Source organism: Epinephelus fuscoguttatus, linkage group LG21 (genome assembly GCF_011397635.1).
Source record: "Epinephelus fuscoguttatus linkage group LG21, E.fuscoguttatus.final_Chr_v1".
Taxonomy (NCBI): Eukaryota; Metazoa; Chordata; class Actinopteri; order Perciformes; family Serranidae; genus Epinephelus; species Epinephelus fuscoguttatus.
In genome coordinates, this window is record NC_064772.1 from 14,369,713 (window position 1) to 14,394,872 (window position 25,160).

The 25,160-nt window shown below is 39.3% G+C and overlaps 2 protein-coding genes across 5 annotated transcripts in view; both read left to right on the forward strand.

The window, feature by feature from the left end:
- The first annotated feature begins 85 nt into the window (after window positions 1-85).
- Window positions 86-9,560, forward strand: zgc:111976 (uncharacterized protein LOC553663 homolog). Of its 4 annotated transcripts, XM_049564947.1 has the most exons (18): window positions 103-225; window positions 1,120-1,194; window positions 1,683-1,768; window positions 2,762-2,837; window positions 2,926-2,980; window positions 3,151-3,277; window positions 3,350-3,378; window positions 3,510-3,581; window positions 4,480-4,554; window positions 6,519-6,595; window positions 6,663-6,725; window positions 6,830-6,941; window positions 7,054-7,178; window positions 7,284-7,402; window positions 7,519-7,717; window positions 7,850-7,945; window positions 8,049-8,151; window positions 9,187-9,560. In XM_049564947.1, the coding sequence occupies exons 3-18, from the start codon at window positions 1,685-1,687 to the stop codon at window positions 9,542-9,544; spliced, it is 1,770 nt and encodes a 589-aa protein (XP_049420904.1). In that variant the 5' UTR covers window positions 103-225; window positions 1,120-1,194; window positions 1,683-1,684; the 3' UTR covers window positions 9,545-9,560. The 4 variants fall into 4 exon arrangements, with proteins under 4 accessions (XP_049420903.1, XP_049420905.1, XP_049420904.1 ...); XM_049564946.1 differs by lacking the exon at window positions 1,120-1,194 and having other exon boundaries at window positions 86-225; XM_049564948.1 differs by lacking the exons at window positions 1,120-1,194; window positions 7,850-7,945 and having other exon boundaries at window positions 86-225.
- A 4,824-nt stretch (window positions 9,561-14,384) lies between these two features.
- The window catches only part of si:dkey-192l18.9 (F-box/LRR-repeat protein 7), a 36,469-nt gene continuing 25,693 nt past the window's right edge, over window positions 14,385-25,160 (forward strand). The window contains exons 1-2 of the mRNA XM_049565748.1: window positions 14,385-14,829; window positions 20,698-20,787. Of these exons, the coding sequence (XP_049421705.1) occupies window positions 14,793-14,829; window positions 20,698-20,787 (127 nt within the window). The 5' untranslated portion in view covers window positions 14,385-14,792. The remainder of the gene's footprint in view (window positions 14,830-20,697; window positions 20,788-25,160) is intronic.

Below are 25,160 nucleotides of genomic sequence, written 5' to 3' on the forward strand. Positions count from 1 at the left end.
TAAAGCCATTTTGTCACTAAAAAACACCACCCAACAGCTGTAAATAACATGATAATTTTAAAGATATTTTGCTTCGTGCGTGAACATAAAATACAGATTAAGGGCAGAGGATTGAACATGCAAGATAATGGACTAATTGGTTAATCTGCATAAGTGTCAGCACCTTTGTTCAGGTGGAGACCCTTTGTCAAGTTAGCAGGACAGAAACAGACTTTCAGGAGCCAGGTATTGTTGGTTTGAAGTTGTTTTTATTTTATTTTACATAAATGAGTTAGTGTATTAAACATTTATATCCAAACACAAAGATAATTTGTTATTAGTAACCCAAACATGGGTGTATTGTGAGATAATGGGCTCCTGGGCACAGATATGCAAAAGGCCCCACCACCTTGTCTACATAGAAGGAACACACTAAGACTTAGTGGTGTTTTTTTAATCTAACATTGTTGTTTTGCACGTCTTTGCAGTCGTTTTCTGTGGTTTTGTGTGTCTGTGATAATTGTGTGTGTGGTAAATTTGTGTCTCTGTGTGTCTTTAAAGGTAATTTTGAATCTTTTTGGTTGTCTTGTGTCTCTTTTTGGTTGTTTTTCCCCTTTTTATAATCATTTTGTGCCTGTGGTAATTTTGTGTGTGGTAAGTTTACATCTCCCTGTAGTAGTCTGTGTCTCTCTCTAGTTGTCTGTGTCCCTTTGAGGTAATGTTATATCTTTTCTAACAGTGCTCTGTCTCTTTCTGGTTGTTTTTTCCTTTTTTTTTGTAAAATTTTTGTCTCTTAGTGGTTGTTTTGCACCTTTTTGTGGTTATTTTGTGTCTTTTTACAGTTCCTTTGTACCACTTTGTGGTCTTTTTGTGTCTCTTTGTTGTTTTGTCCATTTTTGTAGTCTCTTTGTGGTTGTTTTGTCCATTTTTGTAGTCCCTTGTGGTTGTTTTGTCCTTTTTGCAGTCCCTTGTGGTTGTTTTGTCCTTTTTTGTAGTCTCTGTGTGGTTGTTTTGTCCTTTTTGTAGGCCCTTGTGGTTGTTTTGTCCTTTTTGTAGTCTCTTTGTGGTTGTTTTGTCCATTTTTGTAGTCCCTTGTGGTTGTTTTGCACCTTTTGCAGTTATTTTGTGACTTTTTTGCAGTTCCTTTGCACCTCTTTGGGGTCTTTTTGTGTCTCTTTGTGGTCATCTCGAGCCTCTTCTCTGGTTGGTACCAAGGTAAATATAAAAGAAGAAAAGGTCATGACATCAGTGACAGTGTTGCATGATGCTGACGTTTTATCTAAATATGCACATTCCTTTTTTGTTACTAGTCTCCAAACAGATCATGGCTCTGTCCAGCAGCTGCATCATACGCCCCTGTTTGATCCAAGATAACTAACATTACATCATGATACATAAACAAACAAGACAAGTCAGACCTATTATCACTGATCAGGCTCTGATTTTTCTTATTATTTTGACTGGACTTAATGATATATTATATTTCCCTTGGTTGGTACGTGTTAATTTAAGTGACATTTTGCAGGTGAAGGCCAGAGAGGGTCCCGACACATTGGGCCCCTGTGTCTGTTTGGCCTGCTCTGTAATCCATCCATGATATATTTGTAAATGCCAAAATTTGAAGAAAAAGCTGTTACGAATTTAAGGGTGTGGGTGTTGTAGTTTGAGTGTTATGACTGTCATTCTTTTCTCCTCTTTTGAAGTGATGAAGTCCATTATCTCTGACCTACACTTGAAGTTTGCAGAGAAGACATGGAATGAAACCTTTCAGCTTGTCCGAAGATGCATGGTAAGACAAACAAAATGCAGTAAACGCCTTTGTTTTCATCAGCATGTTAGATTTAACTCCCCCTTTTTTACATATGCAGATTAGTTCTATGCAGAGAAACATGAAGTGTCCTTAACTAAAAGTTGTTAAGACTTGTTACTGGATGACTTTCTAATATGATGATGTGCTGCAGATCAGGAACTGGTGTGGTCATGCACTGAGAATGAGCTCATCTATCCCGGAACACACAAGTCTTTGTTGTTGCATCAGTTTGTGCATTGACGGTTATTTGGATTCTCTTCAACAACATGGCATAATATGTGTAGTGAGCCTTTCTGAAACAAAACAAAGTAGTTTTTTTAGGTTGCCTTGTGGGCCTGGGCTTTGTTTCTTGTAAACACTGTCTCATTTGGCGGGGCAGTCACTATCTGTTCTTTGGAAGAAGCTCCACTTGCAGATGTATATCATTTGAGTGTAGGTTTAGGGCCAAACATGCAAAGCCTCACAGATTCTGGTGTCTCTTACACTCAAGTGTTTTTAGCACTTCTATACTAACTTGTACGCCGAGGCTGTGAGTGGGTGTGTTAGTTTTCTTAAGATTTGTCATGGGTGGAGCAGCAGGGTAGATAATACTTTTTGGATTAATACAAAGTGGAGCTTGGCAGTGGTCAGTCTCTGGAGTCTGGTAAAGAAACTTGATTACTTGGTGGTCTGAAGTGATGTGTGGTCCAAAGGGATAAGGCAGCTGGGAATAGTCATGCAGTTTCCTGCCAGCAGTGATGCTGAAGGGGACTTTTATAGTACCAGGCATCTCAGAAACAAAGCACTGAACGCAATGCACATTGTAGTTTTTAAAAACATACCCATCCCAAAGTGTAAAGCATCCAAATGTCAACATTTCTCTTTGCGATGGTGTCATGGGATGGGCTGGGAGGACCAAAGAGTGTTTACACAAGAATGACACTGACACACAACTGCTCCATTGTTGTTTTTTTCTTCCCTTTGTCCCTCTAGGAAAAACCCAAAGATGAGTCCAAACACTACGAGCCACTTGTTAGATCTCTGGAGAGGCTTCAGGAAGTGTTTAATGGTAAACAAACAGTATGCTAATGACTCCATATGTATCTTAGTACATGTATGTCACTTTAACTGTAAGTAAGCCAGCTTGTTTGTTTCAGTGTCCTCTATGAACACCATGAGGTCTCGTCTGGAAATGATCGCCAGTCAACAAGGGTAGAGAGTCAGCTTGTGATATTTGACATCACAGCCCAACAATATCTTTATTTTTTGTTAATCTATTGTTTTTTTTAATTAACAAGATCCTCATTACAGGGCTTAATTTCTCTTGTAATATAATGTGGTGGTACAAATGTCCTTCCATATTCCCACTCTGTCACCCCTAGAATGGGCTTTCACATCACCGAGGCCACGTGCTACCTGACAGCCGATTTGTTCTACCTGGAGGTGGTGTTGCTGCCATGTGGCGGGGTAGAGGAAGTGAAAGTAGCCCCACATGGAGGATCCCCTGTGGTAAGTGGATTACATCTCCAGTCACATTACTCTGTATGCTCTGTGTGATAATAAAATAAAATTGTCTTGCAGCCCAGTGAGTCCCTTCTTCAGCTGCTGAGGTAAGTGTTAGAGTGATGATAAATTTTAAATGTTGACATTTTGCTTGCGAGATTAAGATGACGGGGCTGTTTCAGTGATTACCTGAAGATAAATTGCTTTAGATGCTGATAGAACTGTTCTTTTGGCACAGGTCAAAAGAATTTGCTGAGTTCTCCATGAAGCTGGCAGGGCTGGTCAACCAGTACAACATCCCAGGAGACAAGTACCTACTCTTAAAGGGACAGTTCACCTTAAAATCAAAACCACATATTTCTCCTCTTACCTGTAGTGGTATTTATCAATCTAGATAGTTTTGGTGTGAGTTTCTGAGTGTTGCCGATATCGGCTGTAGAGGTGTCTGACTTCTCTCCAATATAATGGAACTAGATGGCTTGTGGTGCTCAAAACACCAAAAAACTCTGAAACACTGAAAAACTCAACAGCAATGTCTCTTTCCAGAAATCATGACCGGTTACTCAAGATAATCCACAGACCTTGTTGTGAGCAGTTTCATGTAGGAGCTATTTTCGGTCTACCGAGCTGCACCTGCCAACCGAATCACCACGCAGAAGGAAGCGTGCATCCACTGTTAGCTCACCTAGCACCACTGAGCTAGCTAACGTTACAGCTCAGCCAAGGAGGACACCATTAATGTTTACATTTTGCACTGTCACAAGCACAAGCCTTTCATCCATGAGTAGATGCACTCTTCCTTCCATGCCCTATAGAGTATGGGGGTGTAGTTAAGTAGAAAAAAATATAGTTCCTACATGAAACTGCTCACAACAAGGTCTGTGGATTATCTTCAGTAACTGGATCATGATTTCTGGAAAGAGACATTGCTGTTGAGTTTCTCAAATGTATTTTTTGGCACTTTGAGCACCACAAGCTGAGTGCCATCAAGTTCCATTATATTGGAGAGAAGGCGGACATCTCTATGGCTGATATCTCAAACACTCAGTGACTCTCACCGGAACAATCTAGACTGCTATAAAGCACAACAGCTAAGAGGCAAAATATGTATTTTGATTTTGGGGTGAACTGTCTCTTAAAAATACTTATAAACCTTTATAATTGTAGGCCTCTTGCAGTCATTTAACCATTTGTCTTTTTTGTTTCAGTGAAAACAAATTAAAATTGTTTACATCTCTGCAATGCCTCGGGAAGGACTTGCAGAAAATATCACAACTGCATAGGTAAGTGACATGTGATTGAATTTTATTTATCCCAAGAGAAGTTGTTGTGCAGAAGTTGCAGTACAATGTAGTAAAAGAGTCCACATATATAGAGTTCAAACAAAGAAAATAGAACAATAAAAGATTATCAGTAAGCTGCAAAAAACAAATGTACCACAATGTCAGAAATGTACTGTAATAATAATACGAACCTTAATCTATTAAGCGCTTTTCAAATCAGAGTTACAAAGTGCTTCACTTGTCAATAATGAACACAGACAAGACATAAAAACAACTTTTTAATGAACTGATAAAAACACTTTGGTTTATAAAAACTGTGGAAATAAGAATTAACTTAAAAACTTAAGTAAAATCAGGAAATGCTCTCGGATAAACGTACATTTTAAAAAGGGACTTAAAAGAGATCACTGACTCTGCCAACCTGATCCCTCAGGCAGACCGTTCCAGAGCTTCGGGGCCCTGACAGCAAAAGCTCTGTCCACTTTAGTTTTCAGCCAGGCCTCTGGAACATACAAAAGACCTCTGCCTGAGGACCCTGAAGTATGTCCTGGCATGAACGGTACTACGAGGTTGGAGATATAGCTGGGAGGGAGACAATGAAGAGCCTTTAAAGTGATCTTAAAATTTATTGTGAAACATATGGGAGCCAGTGTGAAGAGACTAAAACTGGAGTGATGTGATCACGGCTCTTGGTTCTGGTTAAAAGCCTGGCAGCTAAATTCTGCACAGAAATGTAAACAGGTTAATGGCGGAGATCATAAAAATACTAACTGGTGATCAGCAGGGTGCAAATTAAGAATGCCCAAAAACTTGTCATGTAATAATTGATTTGTCGAGATTGTAACACATTTTTTGGCATTCTTATGATTGTTCATCATATGATAGTAACACAAATTTTGACTGATATTCAAAATCTTAACCTGATGTGTTTCCAAGTAGGTTTTCACATACAAAGAATTTGCTTTGGTGCATAACATAAACACAGTGAGGGGGAAGTGAAACTAAGAATGAAAACAAGTGTTGCAAAAATCGAGAAATATACATTTAGAATCAAATGAAATTATAATAAAAATATGAAAAAAATGAAAAGTATCACAATACAAGTACAATATGTCTGAATTAAAATGAAAGAGCTTTTGCCATTCTTAGAGGTGGTAATTTGTGCAGAACACACATTCAAATTTGGCCCCTCCCATCAGGCTCAACTGTGCGCTGCCCCTACGCCTCCCGGCAGTTGGGTGTTACACAGAATGATTCAAAGCTCAATCCTCACACTACATCAAGCCATATATTAGCTAAACGTAAAGTTATTTGCATCGGTTGATAGTCGGAATTAGCCTCCACAACAAACTACATAGGAATTACAGTTGTTGTAATGGAAAAGTTGATAAATTGGCATACTAGCACAAGCTAACCGGCCTGTATTTGGGATTTACCTGTCCAACAGAAAGCAGGCCAACTCTGCGTCGCTGTACATCCCGAGCCTCTCCTTCAATGCTCGAAAGCAGGTGCAAGTCACCCCGATATTCACACAAGTTTTGGCCCGTGCTTTATCGGCTCGGCGTTTTGCCTCACTCACATTGAATTTCCTTTTCTTTGTGGGTACGTCTATCCGCCATTTCTCCCGGGTGTACGGAGCCCGGAGGTACGGAAGAAGGCTTCACAGAAGAGGTTCAGGCAAGGTTCGCGCTGGTGCACGCTCAGACACACTCGGGCACGGCACCTGCACTCTCTCATTGGCTGGGGAAATCTCTGGCCAGAAGCAGCCCGCTCATAAAAACATCAACATACAGTTAAAGGGCAGGAGCTCTGCAAACAGAGTCACCACCACACATGAGTAGAAGCCCATAGGTGATGATTACGCAGGATTTCATTTGTATATGTCTATATTTTGTTTTGTTTGAAAATCCTCCAGATCCTACTTTTAATACTTTTTTGAATCTGCACTGCTTTTGTGCTTTCAGGGTGCCGGAGGACTCTGACCCCGAGATGGACGTGATTAACAATGGCAGGATTGGGCTTCTGATAGCTGGAAAAGAAGGTACGTAAATTAAAGTTAAGTTATGCATCTATATTTTCTTCAATTAATATTTAATTTATCACTCTAGATTGCCCCCTGACGATCCAGTTCTATATCACCCCAACTGATGAAATGAAGACCTCAGATTTAAGTAAGATGTCGAAGTTCCTGCCACAAACAAGGCACATTCCTATATACATGTCAGGTCTTCAAAAGTGCCTGTAGCTGTCCTTTAAAAGCTCTTGTTTTTCAAAGAAATGATCGATACAGAGAGAGTCATCCAGGCAGCCCAGGTGACTGTAGGTGTCAGCAATGCGACCCACAAGCTTCAGATGGCATCTGTGCTCCCGCAGCTGGACCCCCAGGGGTAACGTGTCACCGTTTAATCTCTCACTCAACAGGATACCAATCATTTTACACCCCACAGTGAATGTGAATGTCAGTGCCAATGGTGTTGATTTAGTAATGTCCTGTGGCAGTTCTCCTGTGTTCCTGCCGTTAAGTGAGGCGCCACATGAGTCGCTGCCTGCCTGCTTTCTCCTCAAACTGCAGCCGGCCATACCAATAATGTTGTCTTTTGTAAACAAGCTCAAACAAACTACAGGTCAGAGTAAAGATTAGACTTTTTAAAAAGTTTTCTATTTGGAAGAAGAGCCCAAAAGCATCACCCCATCTCATGCTCTCTTGTTCCTCCTCTGCGGTTTCATAGATGTGGCCATACCAGACGTTGACCTGCAGTGGGCACCATTACCCCAACTTGTGATGAGACGTTCAAGTGCAAACAGCCATGGGGAGACATTAGATGAGGAGGATACTGTTTTTACAGTGGTATGTGATCAGCACATTTTAAAGCTCACTGCAAAAGGTCATTTCAAGCTGAATTATTATACAAGCCTTCAGATGTACAGCATGGCACAAAAGGAATCAGTACTTTTTCTGTGCAGCCTCTTCCTGGTGGTGTGATGCACAGTTACATCCTCCCCAGAGCTGCATGGGAGGTGCCTGCTCAGAGAGGGACTGTCATGGACAGTATTCCCTTCACCCACCCTGCCCACGTCCCGGCCCTGCTGGAGCTGCTTCGACATCAGTGTGTCATCAACACCCTGCTGAGGAGCTGCTTCACCTCTCAGTGTGCTGGAACAGGTAGGACGATTTTTTGTACATCACACAAATCAGTTAGAATAGACAGAGACATTCATGCAAAGTCAGCAGGACTATTTTTAAACATTAATTAGTGAGTTATGTGATGGTTTATTGATTTGATTCTGCTATCAGGTTCAGTTTGTGACCTGCACTTTGAAGTCCGTCCAGAGACTGAGACCAGTTTTTCTGTGACCTTCCACCGACCTGACACTGACTCCCTTGCTGTTTGTGAGCACTTGCCACAGAATACTACTTTTATCTGATTAGTTTGGATCCTTTTTACCCATAGTGTGTGTACTTTTAATTTATATATTTATTTTTTTGGCCACAGTGCTGGTGAATGTACCCAATGCTCGTGAGATCATCTGCACTTTGTTCGGAGCAGGAATAAAGGATCCCTGTACAGATGAATACCTCTCCAATGTCATGAGGAGGTATGGCTTGCATCTTGCATCATGAGAGAATCCAGATTGAGATTGTTTTGGACTGATTTTCATGATTTCATGTTAACGGTAACTTTTGTGTTTTTCAACCTGGACCTTATTTTCTCATGTTTTTGTGTCTAAGTGACTAATGGAGACAACAATTTTCGAAATTGGTACAGCATTGAGCAAGACAACAGGCTGTAATGTGACCACTCAGGGCATTTTGTGCATCGTCAGTTTGCATTCACTAAAAATGCTGTTTTTGCCACTGACAGGCTCAGATTGTTGCAAGTGTCTGACAACATTATAGAAAGGATCCCTACAGGGATAGACCTTTTTGTTATAAAGTAAGAACCTTTTTTCTTCACCTGGAACTGCCCCAAAATCGCTTTCGTCTAACCCACCAGACTACATTTAAATTAACTTGATTTTATCATGTATAGAGCCAATATATTTTTGCATATTACTGGGGGTATTAAAGGACTATTTCAACCAAACCAGAGTTTGTGATTGTTGGAACGGTGAAAAGATGAACCAAGATAGTTTTTGTCAGGTTTTTATTTTGTTTTTGTTGACTTTGAATTAAGTGTTTTTATGATGATTAAATTGCCTTTTATTTAAATGAAGCCTGGTGGGTTTGGCCATAGCAATCTAAGGGCTGTTTCTGGATAAAGAAAAATTAACATTTTTTAATCAGAAGCTCTATCTCTGTAGGGATCCTTTTCACGATGTTGTTGGACAAGCAGAAAAACAATCTGAGCCTGTCAGTGGCATAAACAAGCACTTAGTGGACGTAAATTGACGGTGCACAAATGCCCTGAGTGGTTATTTTGCAGCCTGTTTTGTGGCCGCCAGCTGCAGCAGTCTCACTCAATACTGGAACAATTTCAAAAATTGTTGTTGTTCCCATTATGCACTTAGACACATAAATAAGGGAAAATAGGGTCCAGGTTGAAAATTACTTAAGTAACCCATTAAGAGTGTGGAAAGCTGACATCTTTGCATTTTGGCCTCAGCCTGATCTTTTCTGTTACTGTGCCTCAGGTTCATGTCCGTTCCCGTGACCTTGAGGACATTATACTGCAAGCTAGAGGAGATCACCTCTGCCCCACATTCTCCCAGCCATCTGGCCACCACAGAGGCTGAAAATGACCACTCGGCGCCCTCAAGCACCGCTGTGACTGACACCAACGGCGCCTTGACTGCGTACTCCCATAGTGCAGCTGTGCCAGAAGACAGCTTCAGTGTTTCTGGTTCAGCCTGCTGTGCCATATCTGTTGCCAAATCTGAGCTCCTTCCTGAAATAAACTCAACTCCTGTTGTCAACCCTTACCCGTTCACTGCTGTGGGTGTGTTTTCACACTGGATGACTAATGATGGCCAACTGTCAGAGCTGATCTGAGACTGTATGTTTACATGTGATGACCTATAGGTTAAAATGTGTCATTTTTAAGGGTTAAATAAATGTTTTGGCAAAATAACATCAAACATGTCATTTGTAACTTGCATCTGGTCATTTTCTCTCAGCTAGAGATGCTGTGTCACTGCAGCAGTTTAAGTTAATCCAGTTAGTGTATGATCACATCCATCTCCTGCAGAGAGCTACAGCGTTTCTTACATTGCATTCCAGTGTGGCAGAGATTGCTGCCTGTAAAGGTTTGAGGTTTGGCATTTGACCTCCCTCAGACAGCCAAGAGCCCAGTTGATTGGTACCATGTGAGCCAATCAAACATTGTTAAAGTGCATTCTTGATGGCTCATAAGAGTAAAGCAGAGATCAACACATTGAAATAAGAAATGCTTGATGCATAAATAATATCAAGGGTAGGGCTTGATTAAATATTACAGATCACACTTAGTCATTTTTCCCCCTCTTAAAACTACATTTTAGTGCAATAAATGAATTACAGTTGGTGTGAAAGTGTAGGAGTTCAATACCTTTGTGGAATGGAAACTCCACAGTCTGAAATATCTTAGTTTTCCTGGGTGCTGGCCAGGACAGCTACCAATAAAGCACACATATACTATCAGACATATTTTGCCATGCAATGCAAAGAAGCAAAATATGCATACAGAAAGCTCCATCGTGCTGTTTGCACAAAGAAAAACACAGTACTCTTTCTAAGGTGTGCAGCTTTCTTGAGTTTTCCCCTGGATACATGGATAGGTTACTGAATGGGCCTATCAGGCACAAGGGCCTAAAGTACCAGAGACCCCCCCCCTTCACCCACATAATGTCAGACAAATGAACAAGTACTGACCAGGAAGGGACACAAAAAGACCACAAAGAGATTAGAAGGAACTGCAAAGTGATACAAATTTACTCCGAAAGGGGCAAAATACAAACAACCACGAAGAAACAAAGCAACCAAAATAGGACAAAAAATTCCTCAGAGCAAACATTCACTACAGGGGCAAAACAACCAGAGAGAAAAAAATGACTGCAAAGAGACCCAAAACAACTACAGAGACAAAAAAAGACACAAAATGACTTCAAAGAAAGAGAAAACAACTACAAAGAAACAAACAGCTGCCTCAGAGACACAAAATGTCTAACAAAAGAAAAGAAAATGGCCACAAAGAGATGCAAAAGAACTTCAAAGAGACACAAGATTATTTCAAAGTAAATTAACTACAAAAAGGGACAAAACAACCACAACAACAAAATGTCCAGAAAAGAAACAAAATAATCACAGACTCAAAAAGACCACAAAAAGATGCAAAAACAAACCCTCAGAGATACAAAATTACTTCAAAGTAAAAGAACTACAAAAAGTGGGTTAACAACCAACCAGTGACCAAAAAAGACACAAAATTACTAAAAGAAGGGGCAAAACAACCCAAAAGAGACACAAAATGGCTCCAAAGAAACACAACATGACAACAAAGAGACACACAACAAAATGTCCAGAAAAGAAACAAAATTATCACGAAGAGACTCAAAAAGACCACAAAAAGATGCAAAAAAACCCTCAGACATACAAAATTACTGCAAAGTAAAAGAACTACAAAAAGTGGGTAAACAACTGACCAATGACCAAAAAAGACACAAATTTACTAAAAGAAGGAGCAAAACAACCTAAAAGAGACACAAATAACTTCAAACAGCCAGAAAAGATGCAAAATGACCTCAAAGAAACACAAAACGACAACAAAGTAACACACAACTGCCTCAGAGGCACAAAATGTCTAAAAAAGAAACAAAATGACCAAAGCGACACAAACAGACCAGTAAGAGATGCAAAAGAACTTCAGAGGCACACAGGATGACTTCAGTAACTATAAAAAGAGGCAAAACAACCCAAAGGAGACACAAAATGGCGCCAAAGAAACACAACACGACCACGAAGAGACACACAACTGCCTCAGAGACACAAAATGTCCTAAAAAGAAACAAAATTATCACAGAGACTCAAAAAGAGATGCAAAAAACCTCAGACACAAAATTACTTCAAAGTAAAAGAACTACAAAAAGTGGGTAAACAACTGACCAATGACCAAAAAAGACACAAAATTACTAAAAGAAGGGGCAAAACAACATGAAAGAGACACAAAACAACGACAGAGACCAAAAAAACAGCCAGAAAAGATGCAAAATGACTTCAAAGAAACACAAAACAACGACAGAGAGACACACAACTGCCTCAGAGACACAAAATGTCTAAAAAAAGAAACAAAATGACCACAAAGAGACTCAAAAAGAGATGCAAAAGAGACACAAAATTACTTCAAAGTAAAGTAACCACAAAAAGGGGCAAAACAACCCAAAAGAGATGCAAAACTGACTTAAAAAAAACACAAAACAACTACAAAGAGACACACAACTGCCTCAGAAACATAAAATGTCCAAAACAGAATTAGAATGATCACAAAGAGATACAAAGCCACAAAAAGATGCACGGCGCCAGCAAAGAGATGCAAAATGACCACACACAACATTACTACAAAGAGAAGCAAAACAACAACAACTAAGAAGAGGTAAAATCACAACAAGGTTTGCGTGTCTTGCTCCTATGTAGCAGAGGTGGTGGGGCCTTTAACATGTCTTTGCCCAGGGACCCATTGACTCATAATCCGCCCATGCTTGGACACAAGAGATAGCTTTAAACTAGCACTGTCTCCTCTATAAATTTACTTTTAATGCTGTGTTTGTGTAGAGTTAAACTTACGCCAAACTCCATTTTAAATCTTCAAATTGGCAGAATATGTGCCTATATGGAAACAAACAAACACACCCACAAATCACCTACAGAAGATTAACTTTTAGTGTCTGCTCAGTTTAAGTTAAAGCATTTTCCATTGTGTTGTAACAAGAGAAAAGTATCCCTTGATCTTTTCATGAATAGTATATTTGAGATCAAATGAAAGTTTATTAACTTGTGTATCTAATTAGTCAGTATAGACTAAAATATCCCGTCATCTTCAGTGGATCTGTCGGTTGTGTGCATTTAGAAAGGAATTTCAACATGTATCCAGAATAATAAGTCGCCTGTCAACGGCAGACAACTGGTTTTGTCCTGAGACTTTACTTCTGGATATCCGATGACCTGTGTGGCTGCTATTCATAGACACAATCCCACATGTGTGGTTAAACCATTCTCTTCTTTCAGCAGGCCTATATCCTCAGAATATTTAGGAGATTATGTGTCCTCAGTTCTGATTGGCCGAGTCTCTTAAAGTCACACCTGTGGTGATGACATAATGCTTTAATATTAATGAGCTACATAAGAGAAAATAACTTCATGGGGCTGTGACTGCTTCTATTATAGACCATGAGTGTGTCATTCCAGTGGTGGAAGTACATTTACTCAAGTACTGTACTTAAGTACAATTCTGAGGCACTTGTAATCTATTATATAATATATATTATATATATATATTATAATATATATATTATTATATATTATATATTTATAATCTATTTGTACTCCACTTCAGGGGCAGATATTATACTTTTCATTCCACTGTTTGGTTGAGTTAATTAATAGTTACTTTGAAGATTCACATTAATTACACAAAATCCAATTACAAATCAATGATGATGTATTAATATAGGTAAAGTTAAGGAAAAACTTTAGAGAATCCAGGGGGATTTTTATAAACTAAATGGCAGTATATAAAGTAAATAATATTATTAAGTAATGCATCAATGATTATAGTCCACATGGGCAGATTATGAGACAGTGGACCCCTGAGCACAGATATGCAAAAGGCCCCACCACCTCTGCTACACAGGAGCCAGAAACACAGACTTTGTGGTGGTTTTGTCTCTTTTTGTTGTTGTTTTGATCTCTTTGTAATTGTTCTGCATCTTTTTGTGGTTTTGTGTTTCTTTGACATCATTTTGTGTATTTTTTTATGTTTTGTGTCTCTTTTAGGTTATTTTTGGTCTCTCTTTGTGGTTGTTTTGTCCCTTTTTGTAGTCATTTTGTGTCTTTCAGGTCATTTTGTGTGTCTTTGAAATCATTTTATGTCTCTTTAGGGTCATTTTGTTTCTCTTGGCAGTTGTTTGGTCACTTTTTATAGTTATTTTGTGTCTCTTTATGGTCATTTTATGTCTCTTGGCAGCTGTTTGATCACTTTTTATAGTTATTTTTGTGTGTCTTTTAGGTCATTTTATGGCTCTTTGGCTCTATGTGGTTGTTTTGCCATTCTTTGTCGTTGTTTTGTGTCTGTTTGAAGTCCTTTTTACTCTCTAATGTAATTTTTTGCCTCTTAGGTCATTTTGTGTGTCCTTGGAGTCATTTTGTGTCTCTCTGTGGTTGTCTTGCCACTTGTTGTTGTTATTTTGTGTTTCTCTGAGATCCTTTTTCATCTTTGATCTCGTTTTGTGTCTTTTTTTGGGTCATATTTTATCTCTTTGAGGTCATTTTGTGGGTTTGTGGGCCTGTGCCCGGTAGCGTCCTTCAGTAATCCACCCATTATAATCCATAAATATAATGTAGCCTCCATTATTTTGAAATTAGCCCTTTCTGCACAATGATTTATTTTACTTTTGGTGCTTTAAGTAGCCTACATTTTGATTCTATCACTTTTGTACTTCAGTAAAAAAAAAAAATTAACGCATGCCTTTTACTTTTACCCAAAAATTTCTACACTGTGGCATTGCTACTTTTATTCAAGATCTGAGAAACTTCTTCCACCAGTGTTTGTGAGTCACAGTCAGTCTTTGGCTTATCTTTCTTTAAATATCCACATCTCCCTCCCTGGTCTGCGGTCTCTTTAAATCCAGATCCAGCGGAGGAGAGCTGGGAGTCCTCAGTAACTTGTCTGGCCGCTATGATTGCCCGCACTCAGCCTGATAAACAGCTGCTTACCATTTAGGGCACTTCACAAAACTTTTCTCCTAACTCCTCGAATCTGGGATTTTTTTTTTTCTTCCTTTCTGCGTTCACCGCTCTTTGTCTGTGGATGTTTCAGATATAGAAAGTCTGCACCGCTGGAAGAAGCTCGAGTCTGGACTCTAGGTTTGCGTAATGCTGAGGCGTCCTCTGTTCAACATCTGGATTAACTATTTGGAGTCAGAGCTAGCGGCCCTGCACAAAACTCTTGAGTGTCTCGCCTATCTTTGTGGAAAGACTGCCCTTTTCTCTGGAATTTAACCTCCTTTTGATACACCGGGTTTTGCGCATAGATTATGTATTCTTTAAAATGGGTGCGAACAATGGAAAACAGTATGGAAGCGAGGGTAAGTGCTCTTATTACCACTCTGAGACACGTTTTATTTGAATACCACTGAGAAGAAAGTATTTTTAAATCAAACTAGACTCCACAAAGGCTGCCATGTTACCGCTATGTGCTACAGTTTACCTCATAAACTATACACAGGAACAATGCACAGCTTCTTTTAGGATCCTTGGGTTTGTCCCTTAGAAGTGACCTAGCTTCAAACTAGCACTATTCCCTCTATATCTTTCATCTTCTTACACTAAGTGTTCTCTGTCTGTGTGTAGAGTTGTGCCAAACTCCATTTAGAAATCTTTAAACTGTGAATACATGCTCATATGGAGCTGCTGGCAACGTTTGGCTCCATATTACCCACTTTTTCATACTTTTTAAAGATGTGCAACGTTTATATTCCTCATATAAAATACATAGTGACATCTGGTGGTCATATTTTAAACACTTGCAGAAGTTCAAACAAAAAATAAGCCACGTCTGGATTTTTTTTTACCCAAATTTTCTCCAGAAAATTAACTTTTATAGTCTGTCTAGCTTCAGTTATAGCCATTTTACATCCTATTCTATTAAAAATGTAGGAGGCAACATGTGCTATAAATTGCATAGGTGCTATTTGACATGCACATATTTAAGTTAGTAGCAAAGGTGATATTTCAGACCAGCCATACAGTCAGGTTAAATCAACCACCACCTCACATAATCACTCAAAAACAGCTGACTTAGCAGGGCAGTGAGTTCATCAGACAACAGCAAGTAGCATAATTTATTGCAGATTTTTAAAGGAGTGTATTCCTGCAGGATTCGTGGAGGTGGGTCAAAGGACAAGAGTGTTTGGGCATGTGGGCACTTAGTCACTCTTATCTTGATGGGAGCCAGTTCCACAGATTTTTGTGCAAAATCCCTTAAAGTGTTTGCTATGTGATTTGGCAGCCATTTTGTGCATATTGGTCAATGTCATATGATTCTTATGTACAAAAATGTGTAAAAGACACCTTGGAAATAGCTATTTCAATGAAAAATGTGTTAAAGTTTCTGTGGAGAAAGCTTCTCCTTGGATGGTTTCTTATAGTGGATTCACCTTAAAGGTCCAGTGTGTAGGATTTAGGGCCACCCATTGGCAGAAATGGAATATTAGAGGTAAGTAAGTTTTCTTAAGTGTATAATCAGCTGAAAATAGGAGTGGTCATGTTTTTGTTACCTTAGAATGAGTCATGAGTCACAGCAGCCCAGAACCGAAAAACCAAACACTAGCTGTAGATAGGGCGATTCATGTTTTCACATTGGCCGCCCTAGTTAGCAGCTCTTCTGTGATGAGTCAAACAGCATAAGAAAAACACTGATTTCTTACATAAAACTGCCTTATCTAGTGTTTTTACCAGTTTTAATCAATGGATCCATTTGTTTTGGAGAGAAAAAGACCCCAGTGGATAATTCGGCTCCCAGAACATATTTCCACAACATCAGGATTTTAAGTTATCGGAGAAAAAAGGTGAGCACACATTAGCAGGTGCTGGGCTAGCTGCCTGTCAAGCCAAACAGCATTGGACAAATACTAATTTGTAATGTGAAACTGCTTCAGTCAGTGATTTTACTAGTTTTAATCAGCTGGTATGTTTGTTTTTGAGAGAAGGAGACCACTGCGGACAATTCAGCTCCCAGTTAAAACCTGAACATTGAAGGAATTCTAACTGGGAGTTCACACTTGGTACATAGGAGAGATTTCAGCTGGTTGCAGTCTACAGTTCTCACCACTAGATGCCACTAAATCCTACACACTGGTCCTTTAAAGTAATATATTCCTACAAAGCGAATAGTAATCTTTTAGTTCAGTAACCTCAAGTGGGTCTTTTGCAGTTTGCTAAGATATTCAGACCATAATCAAAATGCAAATATTGCCCCTCTGGCACAGATTTCCTCCCTTATTTATATATCAACAATGAGCTGATGGTCAAGCCGCCCACCTCACTCAGCTATCAGATATATTCCGATTATTTCACTTAACTGGAGCTTAACTTCATAGAAAAACTTTTTTTGTGATATCATAAAAACCTAAATCCATATATGTCGACTCTCATACCACAACATTGATAAAATCTCCAAACGTGAGTTCAGCAGGGCGGTCAAACTTGACTTTATTCAGTTTGTACCAAGAATATTAGCCTCCATATATCACCTCCTACCTCTTCCCTGTCTTTTTCTTCTAATCCTCGACATTACTTATTCATAAAAAACTGTGGTCGGACTCCACCAAACACATTATTTCTGTCTCTCCAGAGCAGAAATGTTTGTATAAATAACATTCCAATGTGCTCTCTTCCTAAGTCAATAACTGCAGAGAAAAGATTGGAAGTCCTGATGTTAAAAATAACAAGTGGACCAGCTCCACCCAGGAATCCAGCCTGTTCAGGTACATGAACAGATCCTATCACAGATGTGAATCTTCCTTGAGCTGAATCTGCAACATTCGCAATCTTTGTTAGATTAACAGTCATTAGTCAAGTGGGAAAAATGTGGTGTTGGCTCTGCAGATTGTATTCCTGTTTTACAAATAACCTCTAGTGATTCATAAGGACTTAATTCTCCCTTTTATTGCAAGATAGACAAATACCCAATGGTTGCAGTTGGTTTACAATATAAAGCACATGCATTATACATCAAACTAAGTTCTAGTGCAAACAGAGACTTGTGCTTTTTGTTGATGTAATATTCCTCAATCAAATCTGTGATCCTTTGTGAGCTCACGAGGATTGATTTGAGTCTGGCGCTAAAAGCCCCCCTTTTATGATTCACCATTGATGCAGCTTTAGTTTCTGGTTTGACTGCAGGGGTAAATGAAGACATTGGAACAAGCCTGAGAAACATTAAGTGCTTTAATAAATATTCTTATGAGTCATTTTGCAGATAAAAGTGACACATTAAATGCAAGCTTTATTGGCCAACAGATGAGGACTTTTTTAGGGGTTTCATAGAGGTCAGTACACATTTTATGATCCACAGCCCAACTGTTTAATATCTCAATACTCGAGGACATTGGCCAGTTGGCCGGAGTGTTAACCTCTCTTGGAAAAAACCCCCCAAAAAAACCCAAAACATTGCACCTTAAAGTCATAGTCCGTAAGATCTTAGTCCTAGTGGATTTGGTGACACGAGTGCTTACTGGTGGCTACTTTAAGCTAGTCTGATTAGAAATCCCCCTCAAAAGCAACTGTTTGTTTGGCTGCACTATAACAACCCAAACAAAACCAAACCACACAGGTCAACTGTTGAAGTAGCTTATTGTGACCCATATTTACATTTTTCTGTAAAGTGACGCCCACTCATGGCCGTAGTAATTATTAGCATAGCAGAGGAGGAAGTGATGTGATGTAGCATAAAAAGCTACAAAGTCCACATAATGCTGTACAAATATCAAAGAAGCTCCTATAGGATGGGTGGGAGGGTTCGGTGAATAGGTCAAACAAGCACAGGACTTTAACCCAGGATACAGATGTTCATGTCCCGAAGTCAAAGCTTGCTTCAATGAGGCCTAGTATGCTAGTATGTGTAGCCTGCTATGCTAGTGATGTATGTGACATAATGACATAGGTCACATTATGTTAGTAAAAAAAAAAAGTACTTATTTCATGCCAAACCATGATGTTGTTCCAGACCTAATCAGATAGTTTTAAAACAGAACTGCAACAATTTTGTGATATTAAGAACGTGTTTAAAACTGCGACTGACTCAGTGGAAATTGACCTATTCTGTCATTTAGATATGAGAGAGCGTTGGGTTTTTAGAGCTGTAACTGATGATTATTTTCTTATCCACTATTCAGCTGATTAAGTGATCAAGTGTTTTGTCTTTAACATGGCAGAAAATAGTGAAAAATGTTCAAGAGAACTCAGGGTGATGTCTTCAGATGTTTTGGATTGTCTCTCCAGCAGTCCAAAACCTAAAGATATTTAATTAACACTCACAGACGACAAATAAAATCAGCAAATATTGACACTGGAAAAAGAGAATATTGGCATTTAACCATTCAAAACGATTAATCAATCATCAAAATAGTTGAGAATAAATTTTCAGTCGCTTGACTTATTGATTCATTGAGTAATCATTGCAGGTTTAGTGATCTAAGTTAAAGAAGAAGTTTTCTCACCAAGATCTAATTTCATGCTAGACACAGCCCAATAGTTTCTGTTGAATACTTTGTGCGAAGGTTTGTAGTGCAAATACAGTGGCGAATGGTGGACTCCACCACCACGTGTGAAAACTACTTAATAGTGAGGTAATCACAGACAATAAGTGAACTGTACTGCTTTTGCTGCTAGAATTCTAAATCATTGAATCTGGGATTGATTTTATAAAAATCTTATGGACTGTATCTTTAATATTCACATTATTACACGTTTATTCATAGTATCGTTTCACAAAGAAAAATATTGCACAGTATTTAAAGTGTCATTTTTTTAGTGTCTGGGACCAGCATCTTAGCTACAAGTGCAGAATTCTGCAGTCCATCTGTCCACATCTGTTTTCAAGTGTGATTCCACAATTAATTACACACTGGTCGCAACTATGCAGCAACCCTCCACCAACACATTATGTAAGCATAAGACAGGAAGCAGGAGCTTTTCTGAAAGTTGTTTTTCCACGAAAGACAACCAGCCTCGCACAGATCCACACAGGCAGAATTCTTCATGCTGAGAGAAAGAAACCTGCAGCTAAATCTTAAGATATATTTGCTGGTGTTTACCCAGCCTTATGCTTTCTCTGCTCGGATATTAGAAAAGTGGACATCTGCAAGCTCCTCATAAGATTCTGAGTCATTTCTGGGGACTGAAAGAGCCGTAACAGATGTGCCGGCTCAGTGATGTCACCACAAAATGTCATACCATATGAGCTGCATTGGTTTAAAATCGCTTCATATGCATCTGTGTGAACGAATGTCTTTTGTGCGGCTGAATGTGGAGTCACAGGTTGCATTTTTTTCCCCCCTCTCTTTCATATTTACTGCTTATTTCGGGAACTGTCTAGTCTGTTTAGGTGGCTGCACTTGATGTGCATGTGGGTGTGACTGTTTGGGAATACCTCTTCGTGCTGGGTGAAAGGCGCATACTTAGTCTCAGGAAAGCCACAAAGCTGCATTTATGATCCGACAGAGGAATGAAAATGCCATAAACAAGCACTCCACAGGCAGCCTGCAGTCACCATGGCAGTCGGGCCTGTTGTAGTGCAGTAGCAGAGGCACACATTCAAAAAATATACTGAAATTTAGCTCTCCTGTGCGACTGTATGGAAATCTAAATCCAACAACACAAGCATAGCTCATCGTGTAAGAGCTGTAAATTCATGTAAACTCAGTATAAAGCACTTTCATGTGGCAGTTGTACAGACTCTATGACCCAAGAAGTACGCAGCTGATGATACATTTCATTGTAATCACTCATTAAGAGAGTGGTCGCTCATATCTTGAGTGTTTCCTCACTCGTCTTCCGTGGAAGTTTGAGGCTGAGCGGGATTTCAGAAGACTTTATTCTTCTTCCAAATATCAAACAACAGATATTCACTCAAACAAACCAGCAGAGACTTTGTGCATGAGCCAAGCCTAACCATTCATCCAAAAGTGAGGAGCATAAAAGTCATGAAAGCAGAGAGTGATGGGCTTTATATTTCCTTACACTCCATACCTCCTTACTGTGTTAAATACCTCATGAAACACCTTATCTCTGACAGACACTTCAGGAATTAAGCGTAAGAAAGAGTTTTGTCTCAAATAAAAATATGTTCAAAGGCTGTGCGGTAAAAAACAATGCATCACATGTGCAGTTTGTCATCTTTACGTTGCTATATGTGTCCAAGCATTTTGTTTTTCTTCCTATTTCCCCTGCAGGTAAAGGGAGCTCAAGCATCTCTTCTGACATAAGTTCGAGCACAGATCACACACCAACTAAAGCTCCAAAGAATGTGGCTACCACCGAAGGTAAGGCATCTGGTGCTCATTAACCAAACTCCCTCCCTTCTTCTTCTCCTCCTCCTCCTCCCACCCCTCTTTTTCCTCCCCATCCACTCTCTGTACTGCCTATTTTGGGAGAGAAACCTGCGTGTTCCTGGGATAACCCTAAACTGAAAACAAACTCACAGCTCCCATCAGAAACCAAAGGCATTTCTTGGGCTTTGTTTGAGAAGAAAAACACTTCTGGCTTCTCATTGTGGAGGAATGCTTATCTAAACTGTGGTCGTATCAGGCTCAAAGCGTTGCCAGGGAGGGAGGTACGTGTGCTCGAGAGAGAGAGGGATTTCGCTGGAGAAGGTGTGGGGAGTGAAAATGGGAAAAGAGAGCTTCACCTTCTGTTTGTTACTCCCCTCCATGCAGCTCTCTGGCTCCCTCTCGCCTCCTGCCTGCCCAGGCAATCTTCCAACCCCTGGCAAACCAACTGTAGGGAACCGCTCCTCTTTGTCAGGAGTGTATGTGTTACGAATGTAAACTGTGTGCTCGCTGTAATGGTTCAAAAATACTTTGCAGCTGACAGATGCCTTTTGAAGCCTCCTGTCAGCAGTTCTGATACGTTTTTAACAACCTGTCAGTCAAAGCAGATGTTTTTTATTATTATTATCATTATTATCTTGAGAACAGAAAGAGCAGAATAAAATCTCCCAGTCAGAGCTTAAAGTGCTGCAATGCCAGGTGCTAATTATCCTGCATATATATACAGCACAACTGTCTCAGAAAAATCTTGAATTTGAGCTTGTTCTCTCTAGGAAGTAATTTTTCGGGAGAAAACATACATGGTGTTTGTTGTTTTTTGTTGGATTGTTTACAAGAACACTCAATGGAGTAACTTTACCCAGAAGGCACCACGACAGTTTTCATATCTATTTGATACATGAAAAAATACAATCTTTTGAATGCAAGCATTTGTACTTATTGTAGGATGTCACTTTAAGGATATAAAAGATAAATAATAAACTCTATTTATATTCAACGACATTAAAACTGGGTATAAAAAGTCCTTTAGGGTATGAAATATAAAATTCATTAATATAATTTTGAGACCAAAGAAGAGTGCAAAAGATGACAAATCTAAAAACAAGCGCGATAAAATTCTGTGGCTCTCCACACAAAATGGAAGGTCAAAAAGTAAAAGAAACACATATATTATATTATATATATATGTATTATTTAAAACAAAAAGAAAAAGTACCACACACTGTCTTGCTTACCGCTGAAATATTTATTTGATTACAAAACATCTGAGGTTGCAAATCGTAAGCACTGTCTTTAATCAATTATTATATTCTGCATGTAAATCTGAATAACATGTTTTGGGGCCCACTTAGGGGAGAGCATCAAGCTGAAAACATGGCATTAACATGTTAGCTTATACAGGTAATGTAGCTAACATTAGCATTCATTTACAATTGCGTTTCCGAATATAAGCCCAATATTTGATCTGTATTGGTCTCCACCAACTCCTGAGGTAAAATGTCTGACTCTTTAGCAGCTAAATGCTTCACAGTGTTCACCAGCTGGTTCCTAACTTTGTGTCGTTGCTGTTTGGTGTTGTGCAAGTAGCATACAGTGGGTTTAGCTTCTTCACTGACAACAGCCACCTGCTGGAAGTGAGGCTGATGAGAGCCGTGAGAGTGAATCGGAACGACAAAGTTGTAAAACCAAAACAATAAGCCGAAAGATGGTAAAGTGCTCCATAGAGCTGAGATGGACTGCAGGGTTGGATGATAACTCACTGTTGATTCGTTACAAAGAACGATTCCTTCCACACACACAAAAAAAAAAAAAATAGTGATAAGTGCATAGTTAAGCATTTCAGTACAAACTTAAAAAACTTATTTTCAGGGCTAGGCAATGCATTGACTTTTATTTTTAATAACAATTTTAGCTTCAAACTTTTAATAATTTTATTCTAATTTTAAAATTGACATAAAACTTTAAAATTATTTTGCTGCATTCTGTTTTGCAATGATTCCATAGTTTTGTCTTGTGTTATGACTCTAATGCATCCCTTTCCTTTACAGCAGTGCACTCAGTGTTGCCCACTTAGCCACTTTTCAGAGCATCTTAGTGACTTTATTTCTTAGTGACTTAGCGACTAGGGACAAATTTGGCAACTTTTTCAGACCATTAGGGAAAAAGAGAGACATGTTTTCAGATATATTGTAATTCATCCCTATGCATGGTGCTCAGAGTAATCGCAGTCCACGGCTTTTCTGCCAGCAGCGTGGGGTCTCTCCCTCTCCTCTTGCCCAGTACTTATATTTACAATATATGTTATATAGTGTTTATTTTATGCATTTATTTCATGTTTTTCTTTTTTACATTTTTAAAAATATTTTTTCAGTTGAATTATATTTAGAGTTTAAGAAAATCCCCTGTTAAAAAGGCTTTTTCTCAATTTAAAAAAGTTGAATGATGCTTGATGTTTCCAGAGTCAATGACTAATCATTTTAAATCTCAATATTGATCCCTAATAATTATGATTATGGTTTTTGCCATAATCAAGAAGCCCCAGGCTCCCAGGAACACCACTCAGCCTTCCCTTCAATTTTTCCCAGTGGCCCCTAGTGGTACTGCAGCAAAAAAAAAAAAAATCTGTAAAACTGTTGACAGGGCACCTCAAATTGGAAACAAGGTCAATTATGACTCTTTATTCTGATTTTTCCATGGGGGGGTTTTATATTTATTAAACTGTCCTCGAGCAGAGAAAGGGGATTTAACAAAAAAACAAAACTGCACATCTTTATTCAGCCACGTACCCAAGAAGTAAGCCCAGAAGCTCGAAACTGTTTTCTCGAATGTGCCAGGCGAGCAGTTTCATTGAACTGAATAGGCGTCATCTTGACATCCGGTTTCTTGATATACATTTATGAGCAGCCCTAATGCATCAGCTTTATACCAGTAAGATGACAATGTAACATCCTAGAGCTCATTTACTGTATGTCTCACAGTGGTTTACAGGTTCTGGGAGTGTGTAAAACATTCAGCGAGCAGGAAACGTTGAGAGAGAATGAGTCAGACAGTGAAAAGGAAATTTCAGAACCCGGTGAAGTAATCACTGAGTCACTGAGTCACTGATTTTGATCAAAAACCTGATCAAACCTCACCACAGATACATTATGGTCTCTCTTCTTTTGTGCTGTGGTCTCTTTCTCTGAGTTTACCAGTGACTCACCGACACTACATATACACTCAACCCGTTCCTCTCATGCATTGTCATCACCAATCTTAAATTTGCTCTGGCATGATGAATGTAGTATTCTTGCGGTTTTAGAGCTGCCCACAAGAAAACAAATAGCAGCTACAGCCTGTGTTTATAACTGTCAGTCAGCCGAAGATTTCAAGGTGTTTCTCAGAGAGAACAAAGCGCCGGGCTGTCTCCTCACGAGATGTCAGAAGTGCTTTGGGTTTCATGCAAGATGAGCGTCAATTAGTTTGTTTCAGTGAGGTTAATTTACTGATTAACCCCACTAAATATAGAGTGAGATGCATCATCCTCCTGTGGGTGTGCATCGGGACGAGACAGATTACTCATTCGACTTTGTTGGAAATGCTGACTCACTGGATCCGTCCATTGAGGAGCTGCTGGAAGTGCACCCGCAGTATTTCGGGGGAAATTGATAATTGTCCTGAATGCGTCAACTTGGAGAACAACCTGTGCAGATATAGACAGAGTATAGTCCATAGCCAGTGGCTTCCCGACCATAATTTCCCTCCTGTGTTATGACTGAAATTGTTATTTTTTTTCTCCATGCTAAGTGGGAGTAATTACATGGTCTGGAACCACCACGGCCACAGTCAAATCCCCCCTCCTTAAAAAGACACACACATGGACGCACACACACGCATGCCCACGTTCACACACTCACACACAGTGGCAGATTACACAGTCCTTGCCCACCTCGTCCTGTGGTCCACTAAACTAATCAGGAAGCAGTCTGGGCTGTTTCCCCACCACACACTGGGAGTATTCACATCAGGGTCTTACACACAGTGTCCTCCTGCTGCAGTAATGTCACTGCTGCGTTAATAGAGTTAGTTAGTTAGATACGACACAACATTGTCTGGTTAAAAATATGCAAAAGAAAAGCATTAACCATCATAACATATACATCCACACACTTTGAGGCAACATGCTTTTATGCAACATTTCAAATAAATTGTGCATCAGATTACCAAAGAAAGAAAAATAAATGCTACAGACTGAAGGTTTTTCCAGATGAAGGACTTTATTCCTCATTATCTCCCAGGCTTTTGTCCAAATAACAGGTTAACATGAATGTTTCATACATGAATAGCCAACTTTGTTTCTGTTTATCTTACAAAACAACATGTTGTGT